At 49.9% G+C, this 17,605-nt stretch overlaps 1 protein-coding gene across 2 annotated transcripts in view; it reads right to left on the minus strand.

Annotated features, from left to right (window-relative positions):
• The window catches only part of SPRYD7 (SPRY domain containing 7), an 875,965-nt gene that overhangs the window by 88,432 nt on the left and 769,928 nt on the right, over positions 1-17,605 (minus strand). For both annotated transcript variants that reach the window (XM_085621932.1, XM_085621931.1), the window contains one exon: positions 13,574-13,740. In XM_085621932.1, coding sequence (XP_085478058.1) covers positions 13,574-13,740 — 167 coding nt within the window. The remainder of the gene's footprint in view (positions 1-13,573; positions 13,741-17,605) is intronic.

Consider the following 17,605-nt stretch of genomic DNA (forward strand, 5'->3'; position numbering starts at 1 on the left):
TTGAATACAGAACATGAATTCCCATCAGATCACGGATGCAGAGGTGTGATGAGGCAGTTTGAATAATGATCTAAAAACAGAGCTCCGGACAGTGTTTAAAAAGGAGCCCAATCTTCCTAGGAATGCTTTCAGGCCATAACCAAAAGTGGGAATAAGTTTAGCTTTTACAATTCAGTAGAGGCTCCGAGGAGGACTGTTTTGTTAGATTGAAGATGGTGTGGAAGGCAAATTTGAGTGATGCAGCTTTGAGTTTTAATGATTTTAAGTGTGTTAGGTGCCCACCCTTATTGTCCAGCCAGCATCCCAGTTATTTATAATTTGGTGCTATTGTCAGGCAGGGACTACTTAAGATGCCATGTGCATACTTTTTTCTTTTTCGAAAAAAATTGCGATGTTCATCTTTTCGTAGTTCACGTTATACCGTTTATGCTGCTGTGCTTCTATAAGGAGTCAATCAGCCTTTGCACTCTTTTCACAGTTTGGCTTAGGATGACAACGCCATCGGTGTAGAGCATGGAGGCGATAGGTTGGTTTGCTAATTTTGGTGCATCACTGATGATCAAGTCCAGAGTGGGTGCCAGATCACACATTAGCAGGTTGAATAGGGCTGGGGATAAAACTCACCCCTGCTTGACGCCTTGCTCTATATTTATGTTGTTGGAAACTGTACAGTTGTGCCCCATGTTTACTCTGACACAAATGTCAGAATAGAGCAATTGAATGCCCCTGAGTATAGGGTCACGATGTCCCAGTCTTTGAGTTTTAACCAGATTAGTTGGTGATTAACGTGGTCAAAGGCCTTGCTGTAATGCACAAAGCAGCAGTAGAGGAGCGTTTTTTTCTTTATCTGCTTTGCCACCGGTATCGTTCTGGCCACTAGATTTTCAGTGGTGTCTAGCATGGGCCTGACGCCTGTTTGGTTAAAGGGAATCTGTTTTTGTGAGTCAGCCCATGCATCCAAATCCTCAAGAAGTAGGGAGGCGTAGTACATGGCTTCGAAATCCAGGAGAGCTATAAGGCGGTAGCTCTTAGGGCTTGCCACTGGACCTTTTTTGTAAATAGGATGCAATATTGATCCTTGACAGGATGAGGGAACCGAGTGAGTGACGAGGGAGGTTCTGAACAGCCCTTCCATCACGAGCCCAGAACTCAGGGTCTTGTTTATAGACCGTAGGTGGGATGCCAATGGGGCCGGGGGAACAGTCAGCTCTGCTTTTCGTGATCAGAGTGGCAATTCTTTTAGCCGTGAAAGACCAGCAAATATGGTTAGCTTTGTGCTTTGGTGGTCTGGGGTCTACTCTGTCTCTTTGTAAATTTGAGATAGCTAGCGAGTTGAGGCAGTCCGGTTTAGTTTTATGAAGGGTGCTGATGTATGCGGTCCACATTTCTGCCGTGGCATTATTTCCGTTTAGTTTGACTGGTTCAGTTTCTCTATTTAGAAGATTGATGATAATCCAAAACTCCTAGGAATTTTTAGTTCGGCAAACAAGCCATACAGGGTTCTAGCTAAAGTGTTTCCTCTATCGCTTTTTGGCGTGCCAAATTTGTTTTCTGTAGTACCTACAAAGTGTGGATTTCGTCCAGAGGTATGGCGTTGGAACTAGATTACAGCACTCGGAGCATTTTGTTCAAGGAGCTTTTCAAAATAACCACAATGTGAAGACAAAGGGTTTTTGCTTATTTATTAAATTATTAATAGGTTTGTGTAGAAAATCTGCCTTTTATGCATGATCATCCCACATTTTTCACCTTTTTCTGAACACTATTTTTGCTGGCTTTAGAACTCAGTGCACCTTACCCATGCTAACCAGGAGTAAACAGCCTGTTCTCCTCCTTTAAACATAGTTACATTGGCTTATTCCGGACTGGCATGTTTAGCTTGCCTGTTTAGTATATGGTATAGAAAATGCACCCATGGCCTGTAAGTTAACTACAGTGGCAGTACAGACATGGCTACACGCCTACTCTACGAAGTCAGACTGCTGCAGTGTAAAACCTGCAGTGCGACCATTTCAAGAACTCTTTTTTACAAGTAAAAACCTCTTTTAAATATTAGCAAGTTACCCTTATGTAGGCATTGTAACACACAAGGCAGGATGCACAGTATTTAAAAGTGAGACACATAGAAAATTAATATTACCAAGTCCCTACAGTGACAAGGCCCAAAACGCTATTTCACTGTGGCAGACCTGGCTGTCCTGTGAAGAAAACAATACAGATTAAAATAATAATGGTGTATCACAGGACTGGGAACAGTTAGTAATATGATGAAACCAATTTTCAATAGGTATCAAAAATTCATTTTAATGGTGAAGGTTTATTTGTTTAATGAATATTAAGATGAAAAACCTTTTAGAAAGATACATTCAACATGTCTGAAGCTCCTGGGGTTTAATTGGCATAAACTCTTCACCGCCCCCCCACCCGCCATCTGTACTTGCCCTAAATAAGGTATGAGCAAGGTGTGAAATTACTCGCAGGAGCTACGCAACAGGTCAGCTTGATTGACAGGTCGACCTTTGCACGGTCCAAAAATGGGGGGTGCCCTCCGGCAATTCAGTACGACTTTTTCTGCGGACTGCATGTTCACGTTTCCAAGTTTGGTTGATTCTGGGCAGGTGGGGCGACAGGCACTCTGCGAGTTTCATGGGTGGGTGGTTGGGGGCCCACTTAGCAGGGAGGGGGGTTTGGTTTGGGGTTGGGTGGTGGGGGTTTTGGGGTAGTTCATGGTGTCTCATATTCAAATGTTCGGGTGGGGTGTCAGAAGGACAGGCATGGGAGGCAGATAGATCCGATGTATCATGGGACCCTGTGTGGACATGGGTGATCAAGCGCAGATACGAATCTGGACGTGGAACGTTAATGGTTTGGGCAATAAGATTAAACGGACGCTTGAACTGCAGCATGTGAAGCGCCATTCCCCAGATGTTGTACTCCTCCAGGAGACGCACCTTAGGGGGAACAGGTGCAGCGCCCTAGACCGCTTTGGATACAGGATAGTAGCTCACTCGTGGTCACGTCAGGATCCAGGGGAGTGGGGATCCTTGTCCGAAACACCCTGCCTGTGGTCATCACCGGCACCTGGAAGGAGGACTCGGGGTGTATGGCATCGGTGGCAGCTCGAGGGGAGGCTAATACTTCTTAGCTCCTGTTATGTCCCACCTGGCTTCCACGCCTCGACATTAAAGAAGCTGGGCTCGCACTTGGCAGGCCTCCCGCAGGGAACGCTCGTGCTAGGTGGGGACACAAATGAGGTCATGGATGCCGAACGCAATCGCTCTGGGGTGAGGCAGGGCAATAGAGGAGAAATGGGCCTTAGGGGTTTCGTTACAGCTATGGGCCTTAGTGACATATGGCGCGGGCATTACCCCTCCCAGAGGCAATAAACATTCTACTCAGCCAGACATGGATCCTTTTCCAGACTAGATCACATTTTTATGCAGGAGGACCGGCTGGGAGACTTTGTGGAACCCTGCATTATGGCCAGGGGAATTTCGGATCATTCCCCGGTGGGTGTGGTCCTGAGAGGGGCTGTAGCTAGCAGGGCGGCCTTTCCTAGACTAGACCCGTGGCGCCTCAATGATGGTTCCCTAACGAGTAAGTTACGGGAATGTTCCCAACACTACTTTGCTGAGAATCGGGGCTCGGTTGCCTCCCAGCTCACTCTGTGGGAGGCGTATAAAACGGTCCTGAGGGGCCAGGCTCAAACGCTGATTGGGGCCCAGAAGAAGGAGGAAGCGCTGCAGATTCGGCAATTAGAATGGGAGATTGAAGACATGGAGCGAAGGGCCTGCGGGGTTCCCGCACCGGACCTAGCCCACACTCTAGCTCTCAAACAGTGGGAGCTTCGGTCGCTGGCGGAGGGTGAGGCCCGTGCCTACTCCCTTGCCACGCAACGTCAGATTTATGATATGGGGGACAAGAGTATGAAATTGCTAGCTTGGCTCGAACGCAGAGATCGGGCGCAATCCTGGGTGGCGGAAGTGAGAGATGGGTCGGGGTCCTTGGTGACTACGGGGGTGGCCATTGCGGAGGCCTTTGTGTCTTACTATGAGGGGGTTTACTCCCTGGTTTGCACCAGGACTGAGCTGGATTGTGAGGAGTTCCTGAATGACTTCGCGCTTTACACATTATCTCAGGAGCAAACAGACCGCTTGGAAACCGAGCTTACCGGGGTGGAGCTAGGTGAAGCCCACAACTCTCTCCAGGCAGGGAAAGCGCAGGGTCCCAACGGGCTCCCTGATGAATTATACAAGAGTCAAGCTAACGTGATTGTCGACCCCATGCGACACATGTTCCTCGAGGACGGGGAAACTCCTTCCAGACCAGCGAGAAGCCACAATAGTTGTCATCCATAAGGCCGGGAAACCGGCTGACCTGTGCTCCTCATACCGGCCCATCTCGCTGCTAAATGTGGAGGCCAAGGTGTTGGCCAAAGCCCTGGCGACACGGTTGCTATCGGTCCTGCCGGACCTGATCCACGTGGACCAGTCCGGATTCATGCCCCATAGGAGCACTCGCCATAATTAGAGAAGGTTATATGGGGTTTTGTATATGACGGAGATGGTGGGTGATGCTCAAACGGCCCTAATGGCACTAGACGCATCTATGGCCTTCGATAGTATTGAGTGGCCGTATTTATTCAAGGTTCTTCAGAGGCTGGGTTTCGGCCCGGTTCTCTGTAGTTGGGTGCGACTGTTGTATGAACAGCCGTTAGCACGAGTCAGGGTAAACGGAGCGATGTCTCGACCATTCCCCCTGCGCAGGGGAACCAGGCATGGGTGTCTCCTGTCCCCGCTTCTTTTTGCCCTGGTTCTCGAGCCCCTGGCGCACTGGATCAGGCGAGACAGGTCCTTCTGAGGCCTGGCACTCAATGACGTATGGGAAGAGCGTATATCGTTATACGCAGATGATATTGTTATCTATATGGCCCGACCGTATCATTCAATTGCGCAGGCGCTTCACCTCTTCGAGTTGTTTGGGAGCTACTCTGGCTTCATGATTAACTGGACCAAATCCCTCATTTATCCCCTATCGGGCCCGCCACCACGGATCCAGAGGAGTTGCGTGGCATCGATAGTAATAGACGGCTTCAAATATTTGGGGGTGTATGTCACCAGGGATAGGGCAGAGTTCTTTAACAAAATTCTTGAACCCCAGTTGGCGAGGCTTGCAACTGATGTGTCTCACTGGAGGTCCTTGCCCCTCTCCCTGGTTGGGCGTGCTGCGTTGTTCAAGATGTTGGCTCTGCCGCGGCTGCTATACGTCTTGCAGAATACACCATACCCCGTCCCGAACGGGGTGTTTCGGCGCATATCGCAGTCTGTACGTACACTGTTGTGGGAGGAGGGAAGCCAGAGGATAGCGCTGCGAAAACTCACGAGAGGGGTGTATGACGGGAGCTGGCCATCCCAGACGTCCAGTTGTATTACTGGGCTTCTCAACTGCAAGTAATCAACGACTGGGTCTATGAGCCGGGTTCGGAACCTGCCTATCGGGTGGACAGGTATGCTATGCCAGGAGGTGTTTGTGAGTCACTCCTCTACTCACGGCGGTTGCGAGGGGATCTGCCCTCGCACACGGGGGTGGTCCTCCACTGCTGGCGGGAAGCAAATACATTCCTGGGGTGGACTGGCACATTGACAGGCAGGACCCCTCTGTGGGTGGGGGATCACTTGGCTGAAGTTAAGGGGCTCGTGGGCTTCAGGGGCTGGAAGTTAATTGGAATAGAATACCTGGGTGATGTGTGGAATACCTTCAACGAGAATACCAATTGCATGACTCCCAGCGTTTTCACTACCTTCGCTTTCTGCACGCCTTGAGTTCCCATGTGCGCCCTGACACTTCCATTCCAGAACATTCTCCCATGGAGGACAGGCTTCTTCTCGACCCCATCCTCGGTAGGCCAACATCCACTATTTACCGCAAACTCATAAACAATATGCCTGACCCCTTGGTGTCCCTGCGGGAGAGATGGGAAGGGGATATCGGTCACCTTGAAGATGACGATTGGCAGGACGCCTTACAAAGCCCCCGCGAAGTTGCCATTCGGATTAGGTTCCACCTCGTACAGCTAAAAATCCTGCACCGGGTGTACTACCCACGAACCCATCTTTTTGCATGGGGCAGGAGCCTGTCTCCATTATGTGTGCGGGGATGTCAGGGGGAGGGGACATTCTATCATATCCTCTGGGAATTCCCGAACATAGTACCCTTTTGGACGCGGGTAGCGCGTACAGTGGCGACGGAGGTGGGCTCCCCGGTTCCAGTGGAGCCCAAATGGCTTCTCCTCATGATCAAAGGACCCACGGACTGGTACAGGTACCACGAGATATGGCTAGCATTGGCAGCTGGCGTGGCGAAGCGTAATATTGCCAATTGTTGGGGGGTGCAGGCGCCCCCGCGGTGGGATCAATGGTGCAGGGATCTGGGTTGGTGGCAGAGGAAGTCATTTATAAGTCCAGGGGCTGTGTGAGAAAATTGAAAAAGGTATGGGGGCCGTGGCGGAGATATCGGGCGTCCAGGAGTGGAGGGGGGCCAAGTGTAAGTATGATATTGTTCCATTATGCTGATTTGTGTATATCCTGTGCAGGGGTGGTACCTCTTATACCTTGTAAATTTGGTGATATTCTGTATGAGACCATGAGCAAAGTTAATAAAAAGATTTATAAAAAAAAAAAAAAAGACAACTAGGGCGCTGAAGGGGGAACAGCCCTGATACTAAACAATTCCACGGTGTGGGGAGGATGGGTGGGTCGGTAAGGTTTCTGCTGCTATACTATGTCTCTAACAGATAAGGAGTTACTGAAGGTAAGCAACCTGTCTATCTGAAAGAGACATCTAGCTGCAGAGTCCTTACCTTTGAACAGATACCCCAGCAATACCTTCCCAGGAGATGGGATTGCGGAAAAGCTTTAGACCAGAGAGTCATGCAAGACAGAGTGGCCAAACAGGCCCTCCCTGCAAACCTGAGAATCCAGGTAATAGTGTCTGGCGAACGTTAGTAGAGACACCCACGTGGCCGCTTGGCAGATAACTGGAATACCACACTGGAGGACTCTGGTGGTGGCCTTCGCCCTGGTGGATTGGGCCCTAAGACCTTCAGGAGGGGGTTCATTTGCTAAGGCATAAAGTATTTGAATACAGTGGTTAACCCAGCATGATATGGTCTTCTTCTGAACAGCACTCCCCTTCTTTGCTCCCACATACCATATAAAGAGTTGGTAATCCACCTGGAACTCTTTGGTGCCATCAAGTTAGAACGATAATGCTCATTTTGGGTCCAGACAGTGGAAGGATGCAGGGGTGCATAGAAAGTGTACACAGTAACAGACTGTCCCAGATGGAAGGGTGTCACCACCTTAGGCAGAAAAGATGCCCTTGTCCGGATTAATCCTTTGTCCCGAAAGAGTCGGGTAAGGAAGCTGTGCTGACAGTGCCTGCAGGTTGCTCACCATCCTAGCGGAGATAATGGCCACCAAAAAGGCAGTTTTAATATTGAGCAGCCGTACAGGACAGATGTGCAATGGCTCAAACGGTGCAAACATTAAAAAGGTAAGGACCAAATTAAGGTCCCCAGCACAAGCTCGGATTTAAAAAGTGCAGACTGATCTGGTAGCCAAATAAAAGCCAAAAGGGCCGAAAGGTGGCCCTTCAAGGTGCCCAAGGCAGACCACCACTGGGGCAAGGAAAGGATAAACAGAAGGATATCTGCCAGGGAGGCAGACAAGGGGTCAATGGACCTTTCTATACAATAGTTAAAAAATGTGTTCCATCAGCAGGTGTATACCAACTTCGTGGAGGAACGCCTGTCTGCCAGGATAACTTCGCAGACTTCGGCAGGCAGGCCAAAAGCTGTCAACTTTCGCCGCTCCATCTCCACGCAAGCAGGCAGAGAGTGGACAGGTTTGGGTGGAGAACCTTCCCCTGCTGCTGTGACAGAAGATCCTCCCGAAAGGATAGCCTGATCAGAGGATCGAAGCTCACTGCCATTAGTTTGCGATACCAGAGCCTCCTTGCCCAGTCCGGAGCCACAAGAACAACTTGTGCCAGGTCACTCCTTATCTTCTTGAGCACTTTGGGCAGGAGTGGTATGAGCAGAAAGGCGTACAGAAGGCCTGAGCTCCACTCGCAACAAAGTGTCGCCGAGCGAGAACCACCTTGGAAACTCTGACAAGCAAAACTGCCGACCCACCCCTGAAAAGTCCTTGCACTTCCTCCGGATGGAGACGCCTCTCGTGATCCACCAGGCACAGTCGGCTGAGTTTGTATGCTCTGGCGTTCAGACAACCTGCCAGATGTTAATCAACAGGGAAATGCCCTGTTGTTCCAGCCAAGTACAGAGATGCATGGCCTCTTGACAGAGGGTCCATGACCCAACACCGCCCCGGTTTGCTGCAGTTCCAAACGGCGGCAGTGTTGTCTGTGAACACCTGAACTAGTCTTCCCTTGATGGACGATAAAAAGGCTTTCAGTGCCATTCGGATCACCCGAAGCTCAAACAGGTTGATATGGAGCCTTGCTTTCTTCAGAGACCAGAGTCCTCTGATCTCCACCTCTACCAGATGGCTGCCCCATCCCAGAATAGACACGTCCGTCACTACAGAGAGATCTGGGTGGGGAAGGGAGAGGGGTCTGCCTCTGATCCAATCAAGGTTTTTAACCACCACTGCAGGTCTTTCGCAGTACCCCCCATCCCGATATCTGAACCAGGTCGTGAGATTTTCCTGATGCTTGCCCACTGGAACTTCAGGTCCCACTGCAGAGTCTGCATGTGCCATCTGGCATGGTCCACAAGTAGGATGCAGAAGGCCATGAGGCCCAACAGCCTCAGAATCATTCTCACCAAAATCCAGAATAGAGGCTTAAACATCAATTTCCTAGCCTGAATATCCAGGTCTCGTGGCTCGGGAGATTAAGCCCGAAACTGCACAGTGTCCAGAATTGCTCCGATGAAAGGGAGCGTCTGAGAGGGAGTCAGGTATGACTTCGGCATATTGATAGTGAACCCCAGCGAGTGCAGGAGGTTCGCCATAGTCTGGAGGTGGGATACGACTGCTTGGGACGAGCCTGCCTTCAGCAACTAGTCGTCGAGATAGGGGAAGACTGGAACTCCTCATCTCCGCCGATGGACTCGGACCACCGCCATCACCTTTGTGAACTCTCGAGGGGCGCTGGTGATGCCAAAGGGGAGCACAGCAAACAAAGTGCTCGTGGCCCACCATAAACCGCAGGTAGAGATGATGGGCAGGCGGAATGGGAATATGGAAATAGGCGTCCTGCAGTCTCCATATTCCCAGTCTCCCAGGTACAGGGCAGACAGGACCTGAGCATCTTGAACTTCTTCTTGGGGAAGCAGTTGAGGGCTCGGAGATCGAGGCTAGGACAAAAGCTTCAGTCCTTCTTTGGAACCAGAAAATAGTGGTGATAACAACTACAGCCTATTTCTGGCCCGGGAACCCTTTCTATAGCTCCCTTGGCCAAGAGTGTCTTAACTTCCTCGTGGAGTAGAGTAAGATGATCCTCTGTCCGCTGATTGAACTCTGGAGGCACAGATGGAGGGATAGACTCAAAGGGGAGGGAGTTGCCACAGCAGACTATTTGCAACACCCACCTATCTGAGGTGATGACCCGTCAGTGGTGGAGGTGATGGCGTATCCTGCCACCAACTGGAGCGTGTATGATCCATGGGGGAATCGTGCTAGGAAAGTTTTGCAGTGGAGGAGAGATTGTGGCTTGACTCGACTTCTGGCTGCCCAAACCTCGAGGTCGGGGTGAAACGCATCCCTGGCATTGCAGAGGTGGCTGAACTTGCGGGGCTCTCTGGCTGGAGTAAGGTTGATGCAGTTGAAAGCCCCTTCTGTAGCCACAAAAGGAGCGAAAAGCAGACACAGGCCGGGATGTTGTGGTGAGGCCTAAGGACTTGGCCGTAGCCTGTGAGTCCTTAAAAATGCTCCAGCGCTGCATATGCTTGGTCTCCGAAGAGACAGGAGCCATCAAAGGGAATCTCTAAAAGATTAGCCTGCACATCCCCTGAAAATCCTGACGTCCTCAGCCAGGCGTGGTATCGTATGGCCACTGTCGAGGAAATGACTCTGCCTAGCGAGTCTGTTGTGTCCAAGCCAGAATGGATGGCGAACTAAGCTGCATCTCTTCAGTCTGAAATTGCCTGGGAGAGCAGAACCTGGTCCTCCTACGAGACTCTGGGCAGCACCTGCGCAACCGTATCCCATATCGAATGGGAATAATGCCCTAAAAGACAGGCGGACTGCAATACTAGACTGGTGGAAGAGAACATTTTCTTCCCAAAGCTTTCCAGTCTTTTGGAGGGTATGGAAAGGAACACGCCACAGGAAGTGGGAGCTTGGACCAGTAAGCTACGTGGGGTGTGGTTGGCGGTGAGGAAAGCTGGGTCGCCCCTTGCAGGGAGATGGCGGTGGCCAGAAGAACATTCGTCATGGCCTCATTAAAAGGCTGCAAGGGTTCCGAGATGGAATCGCCAGGCTGCAGGACCTCTGTCAAGATGTTAGTCTTGACTGCCACCGTAGGAAGCTGCAGTTTCCAAAGCCCTACCCCCCACCATTACAAATGATGCCTGCTCCTCCGTAGACAGGTTAGGGGGAGACTGCATGCCAGAACCTGGGGACGTGCCGAGGCCACTGGCATCACCGAGTTCCTCATACCAGTTCATATCCTGAGTTTGCGGGATTTCCAAGGGATCGTGCTCCCCTCCTAATCCTCTTCATCCATTCCTAACCCATCAGAACAGGGCAGGTTGAACGGCATGGAGCCATACAACTCTGGTCTCTGCGTCAGTGGACGCCTGCCCGGCTAAGGGTCATCTGGAATGACTATTGGGGAGGCACCGCCAACGCCCTCGGCGCCGGGGAAGGTCGCAGAGGGACGGCCGGCGCAGGTCTTGACTCGGGAACAGTTCCAGTAGGAGGCCAGAGTCGAAGGCCCAGAACCCATGGCAACTCCTTCAACTGAGTCTGCGGGCACGCCGGCAGGGTCAGACCGCCCAAATATGGCATTCAAGACACCATAAAATTTCTTTAGTTGGATGGGGGTAGCTCCCGGGCCCGGAAAGTGAGGAAAAGGCAGAGCCTACCCAGGCACCTGCTTCGCAGAGCGGGGCCTTAAGCAGCGAGGTTCCTCCGTCTCGTGACAGACTGGGCGAAGTCGAAGCATGCTTCAACTTCTTCCTGTGCCTCATACCTGATCACGACGACTTACAGGTCCCCCAAGAGAGGCGTTCTGACATTCCGCTCGACAGGGAACGAGATCGACTTTAGGGCCTACTCCCTCAAAGCCTTCTGCGCCACAGCGCAGCAATCTGAGCACTACTCCGTGTCGTGGCCCTGCTCCAGGCACCAGCCACACACTAGGTGGGGGTCGGTGACCAACAGGCGCCACACGGCTTGAACTCTGAGGTTTTCTTTCTAGACATCCCTAGCACACCAAAAGGAGTCAACAAAAAGTCGAAGAGTCTGTCAAAAAATGACATGGGGTAAGTTATCTTCGACAGCTCTGCGCTGTCTGACGTGGAAAGAAAAGAACTAACGTCAGCACGCCAGTATGGCGGTTATATGGATGACACGGACGTCACAACAAAAAACACGCTGACATCACGCGGAGTTGACCGACGCCATCTACTAGCACGCAAGGGTACTGCTATTAAAAATCTTCCGGATCCAGCCTGATGCCTGGAAGTTCAAAGATAAGGAATGTATGGCTAGATGTCTATCAGATGAGAGCATAAGAGGAAAAAATTGAGGGCAAAACAGATCAAGAAGCAAGCAGAGGAGGCACAGAGGGCAGCAAGGAGCGAGGCAGCAGAGGGTAGCAGACTGCGGGCAAGCTGGACAGGAGAACTGACGCAGGGGAGCTGGCTGAGGACCTGCACAAAGGGGTCAAGCTGCAGCCTCCATTAAGTAGGTCCTGGAAGGAGGGCGGCGCTGGGTGGCTGGAGGAGGGATCAGCTGGAGAAGGGAAATGGCGGGAAGAAATTAGAAGACAAAACAGAGGGTAGAAAAACAAGTAGAAAAGGTCAAACAGAGTAGAACAAAACAGAGTGCAGAAAAACTAGCAGAAAGGCAAAACTGAGGGCAGAAATACAAGCATGAAATGCAAACGAGCATGAAACGAGCAGAGGAGGCACAAACATAGGGCAGGAGGTAGCAGATTGTGGGCAAGCTGAACAGGAGAATTATCCCAGGAGGAACTGGCACGAGGGTCTGCTCAATGGGGTTGGGCTGCGGCCTGTCTTAAGTAGGTCCTGGGGGGAGAGTGGGGCGCTGGGTTGCAGGAGGAGGGAAATGGTGGGAGGAAGAAAACAGCTGCAAGAAACTAGCAGAAAAGGCCAAACAGGGGACAGAAAAGTGAGCAGAAAGGCAAAACGGGGGCAGAAAAGGCAAAACAGAGCAGAAGAGGGCAAAACAGTGGACAGAAAAACTAGCAGAAAGACAAAAAGAGGGCAGAAAAAAGAGCAGAGGAGGCAAAGAGGGCAGCAGGTAGACAGGCAGCACAGGGTAGCGGAAGACGGGCAAGCTGGACAGGAGAATTGATGCAGGGGAAGCTGGCCGAGGATCTGCAGGAAGGGGTCGCGCTGCGGCCTCCATTAAGTAGGTCCTGGAGGGAGGGCGGGCACTGGGTGGCTGGAGGAGGGAAACGGCTGGAGGAGGGAAACTATGGGAAGAGGAAAGAAATGAACAGAAACATGCATAATAGAGGGTAGAAAAATGAGCAGAAAAGACAAAACAGCAGAACAAGATAGAGGGCGAAAAAACAAACAGAAAAGGCAAAACAGAGCAAAAAATGAGCAGAGGAGGCACAAACATAGGGCAGGAGGTAGACATTCAGTGGATTGCGGCCAAGCTGGACACGAAAACTGTCCCAGGGGAGCAGGCACGAGGACCTGCTCAATGGGGCTGCGGCCTCCATTAAGTAGGTCCTGGGAGGAGAGCGGGGGGCTGGGTGGCAGGAGGAGGGAAACAGTGGGAGGAAGGTAACAGCGAGAAGAAATAAGTAGAAAAAGGCAAAAACAGGGGGCAGAAAAGGCAAAACAGAGCTGAAGAGGGCAAAACAGTGGACAGAAAAATAAGCAGAAAAGCCAAACAGGGGGCAGAAAAACAAGCAGAAGAAAGAGGCAAAACAGAGGGCAGAAAACGAGCAGAAAAGGCAAGACAGAGCAAGACACGAGCAGCAGAGGCACAAACAGAGGGCAGCATACAGACAGGCAGCACAGGGTAGCGGAATGCAGGCAAGCTGAACAGGAGAACTGTCGCAGGGGGAGCTGGCACAAGGACCTATATACTCTCACACACTCAGCAAGCCCTCAAACCCCATGTTTACTGTGGTTGAAGACTTTCACCATCTTGAAAATGCCCTGGCACACAGGGACTATTTGCAGTAAGGTAAACAGGGACTATCGAATACGTGGGTAGAGTTACCCTTAGGAACCTTTACCCTATTGGTCGGGGAGTGGCTCAGTTTCCCACAGTCAAAAGCATCAATTGCTTTTATTTGCCTAAACCAGAAAGTTGCTCAAAATATATATATTTTTTAAACTTACCACAATATCCCCTTCCTGAGGGAGGCTGTTAGCTGGTAATCGCGTCTTCTCCTCATTGTTATGGTAGATGGACCCATCATTCCTCATTACTAGACTGTGGACATCTCGACCAAGAGGAATCTGATTCAAGTTTGCCTTTTGTGTTGCAACTCCTATACCCCAGATACCTACAAGCATTAGGTAGAGAATGTAAATATTTTGTTCCTTTACCCATCTTTTAAAATAACATCTGAAACAGAAAAATGGCATAGAATAAATGAATGATTTAACTTAAGCTGTAAAAGGAGACACTTTTATGGAACAATTCTTTTTATTGTTTTCTGAGGTAAAGAAACACATACACCTGCCTACAACCACCGCCTGGCAGGGGAGTATATTCAAACCTGCAGAAGGAAACCAAAGACATTCTCCTTGTCCCTATTCACCGCCCCTCTTTCCTGAATTAACTCCACATCACTAGGTACTTGCGAGTTTCGAAATGCCAGAGGCTACACATAGCAGCGTAACAGGACCTCGGACATATGCCAATTTCATAGACCTTCATTTCTCTGTGGATCATTAGTCTCTTCCTGTCCCCCTGTAGGAGCGGTCAGTCGCAGTACTCTAAGATAACTGGCGCGGCTATTCTCCATAAATTCCATAGCTAGTAGTGTGGGGTAAGGTCCCCTATTTTTCCCCAAAGTTCTGTACTTTCTGCTCCGTTGTCATTGTGATCTTTTCCAGACCTATTATTTCGAATATCTTGTATAGCCATCGACAGTGGCCTGAAATTGTGTTTGTTTCACAGAGCGTCAGGATCACTCGTTTGGCTGGGTAAAAAAGAATCAATGTTTCCATCTAAGAGTTCGAAATGGGTATGTGAGTTTATCATTCACTCGAAGAGTATGTATCCTAGAAGTCTTAATAGAGGGCAATCAAACATCTTGTTGATATTATTCCCCGCCAGTATCAATTGAGTTTAGGGCAGTGGCAAAGTAAGAGCAGGAGTGACCTAGTTGCTCTGCTACCCCTCTAGCAATACTTAGATTTGTGTTTAGCCAAGCATGAACCCACTCCGATGTACAGTACCAATAAAAGGCTAATGTGATTAGAGTTTCTCTCACTGCTGTACTGGATGCCATGACTTTTGCCTTCTGGAAGACCATGTTCCATTCCCTGTTGTCTAACGATCTGTCAAGCTCTCTCCCCAACTTCTCTGGCCCATGGTCTTCACATTGGTCCAGCCATGTACATTTCTGACATATAATGCTTGTCCCCTGTCCTAGTGATGAGACATTTTTTAGACCAGAATAGGGGTCTGCTACCTGCCGGTTTGATTATGGGGTGTGTCATTTAGTGGCGTACTTATAAATACCTAACTCTTGCCCCCTCTGGCGACCTATATATAACCTGCTTTAGCCTGTTCAAGAGTCTTTATTCACCCCCGCATTCCCAATCAAGTCACCGATCTGCCTACACACTGCCTTTCACTATTCTCTGAAATCCTCCTCTTTAACTGCGGGGATAAAGTCAGGATTTCCAATTATTGGGGTCATGTAGGATAGACCAGTGACCAAGCCTGGCTTAATCACTGCCATATACAGGCCTTTAAAGTCGCTCTAGTGGTCACTGGGGAGGAATTCAGCACACATACTCAGTGTTTCTTGGGGAGCCAGATCATCTTCCAAACGTGTGTGCCAGCGATGATCTGGTCTGTGAAACACCAGTGATTCTTATTTTCCTTGAGGTGCCACTCGACTGCATTTTATGTTGCACTGTAATAAAGCATGATATTTGGGTCTCCCAAGCCTCCCTCCTTGACTGTGCACTACATTTGTTTGGTTGCTAATGTAGGTCGATTCCCAAGCCATATAAAGATGTTAGACATCCATTGAGTGTTCCGTCTGGTGCCTATTGGAGACTGGAGTGGCAGTGTCGGGTCAATGTACAGTAGCCTCCGTAAATCTGTCACTTTTACCACAGTGATGCACTCCATGAGGCCTGCTCCACGGCAGTTCTGAATTGAATATGCTACTTACCAGTATGCATCTGTTCTTGGCATGTAGGGCTGCTGACATTCATATCTGTGCATAGATCGCCGCCTAGGGTTGGGTCCGGATGATTGCACATTGTTGTCCTGGAAGAGTCTTCGAAGAATCACGAGATAGGTGACTCCTCCCCTGGACCAGAGTGCGCATGGGCATCCTCTCCATCCTTAGATTGTTTTTCGCCATTGTGGCAGTGATGGAGTAGATACAGTAAGTGATGACCATGCTATACAGTAAGTCTGAGTGCTGCAGCCGCTACAGGCGCCGGGGAGGAGGGTGGGTGATATGAATGTCAGCAGCCCCACATGCCAAGAACAGATGGATACTGGTAAGTAGCATATTCAGTTTGAGGCATGTGGGCTGCTGAATTCATATCTGTGCATAGAATATATAGCAGTACCTCCATTAGCGGCGGCTACCCGTGCCAGCTGCAGCAGTCTGAAAAAGAGTTTTGAGAACAGCCTGTCCTACAGCTGCCTGCTGTTTTGAGTGTACATCTACACCGTAGTGTTTGGTAAATGTATGTATAGTGGACCATGTGGCTGCTCTACAGATTTCCTGTAAAGGAATGTTTCCTAGGAAAGCCATGGATGCCCCTAACTTTCGTGTTGAGTGGGCTCTTGGGGAAATCGTTAATGTGCGTTTAGCTTTTTGATAGCAAATTTGAATACATTTAACGATCCATCTGGCTATACCTGCTTTGGAAATGGCGTTGCCCTAGTGTTGTGGAGAAAAGGCAATGAAAAGTTGTTTTGTTTTCCTAAAGTCCTTAGTTCTGTCTATATAGTACATGAGGGCCCTCTTTACATCTAGTGTATGGAGCATTCTCTCTGCGACATTCTGTGGATTTTGAAAGAAAACAGGCAGTTCGATAGTTTGATTAATGTGGAACTGCGATATGACTTTGGGCATGAATTTGGGGTTGGTACGTAGTACAACCCTGTTTGCGTGAACCTGTATGAATGGCTCTTGAATGGTTAGTGCCTGGAGTTCACTAACTCTTCTTAACGAAGTGATTGCCACTAGGAAAGCCACTTTCCAGGTGAGGAACTGAATCTCACATGAATGGAGAGGTTCAAAGGGTGGACCCATTAATCTGGTGAGGACCAAATTGAGGTTCCACACCGGTGCCGGTGGGTGTCTTGGGGGAATTACTCGTTTGAGTCCCTCCAAGAAGGCTTTGATGGCAGGCACTCTGAATAAAGAGAGGTGCTGCCTGTTTTGGAGATAGGCTGCTATCGCGGTTAAATGGATATGTATTGAGTTGTACGCCAGATTGCATCGGTATAGGTGTAGGAGGTAACAGATGATGTTTTGAATGGATGCGTCCAGCGGGTTAATGTCATTGTTGTTGCAGTAAATGACAAACCTCTTCCATTTAGCCGCATAGCAAGCTCTGGTAGTGGGTCTCCTGGCCTCCTTGATGATATCCATACAGTCAGGTGGCAGGTTTAGGTAGCCAAACTCTAAGACTTCAGGAGCCAGATTGCCAGGTTCAGCTGTTGCGGATCTGGGTGCTGAATCTCGCCATGATTCTGCGTCAAAAGTGCGGGTTTGATCCGCAGCCTTTGATGCGGCACCACGGAAAGTTCTAGAAAGGTGGTGTACCATGGTTGGCGCGCCCATGTGGGAGCAACTAGGATGAGTGTTAGTGAGTGTTGTCGCAGTTTGCGTGCCACTAGAGGTATTAATGGCGCTGGGGGAAAAGCGTACGCAAATCTGCCGGACCAGTTCATCCATATCGCATTGCCCTGTGACTGTGGATGTGGGAACCTGGCGGCAAAGCTTTGGCATTTCGCGTTTTCGTTTGTGGCAAATAGGTCTATCTCTGGATGACCCCACTGTTGGAAGTACGGTTGGAGAAATGACGGATGTAGCTCCCACTCGTGCATCTGGTGGCTGTGTCTGCTGAGCAGATCCGCCATCTGGTTGTCCTTGCCGGGGAGGTGTTCCGCCATGAGGAATATGTTCCTCTGAATGGCCCACTTCCACATGCTCTGAGCCA

Source organism: Triturus cristatus, chromosome 8, assembly GCF_964204655.1.
Source record: "Triturus cristatus chromosome 8, aTriCri1.1, whole genome shotgun sequence".
Lineage (NCBI taxonomy): Eukaryota > Metazoa > Chordata > Amphibia > Caudata > Salamandridae > Triturus > Triturus cristatus.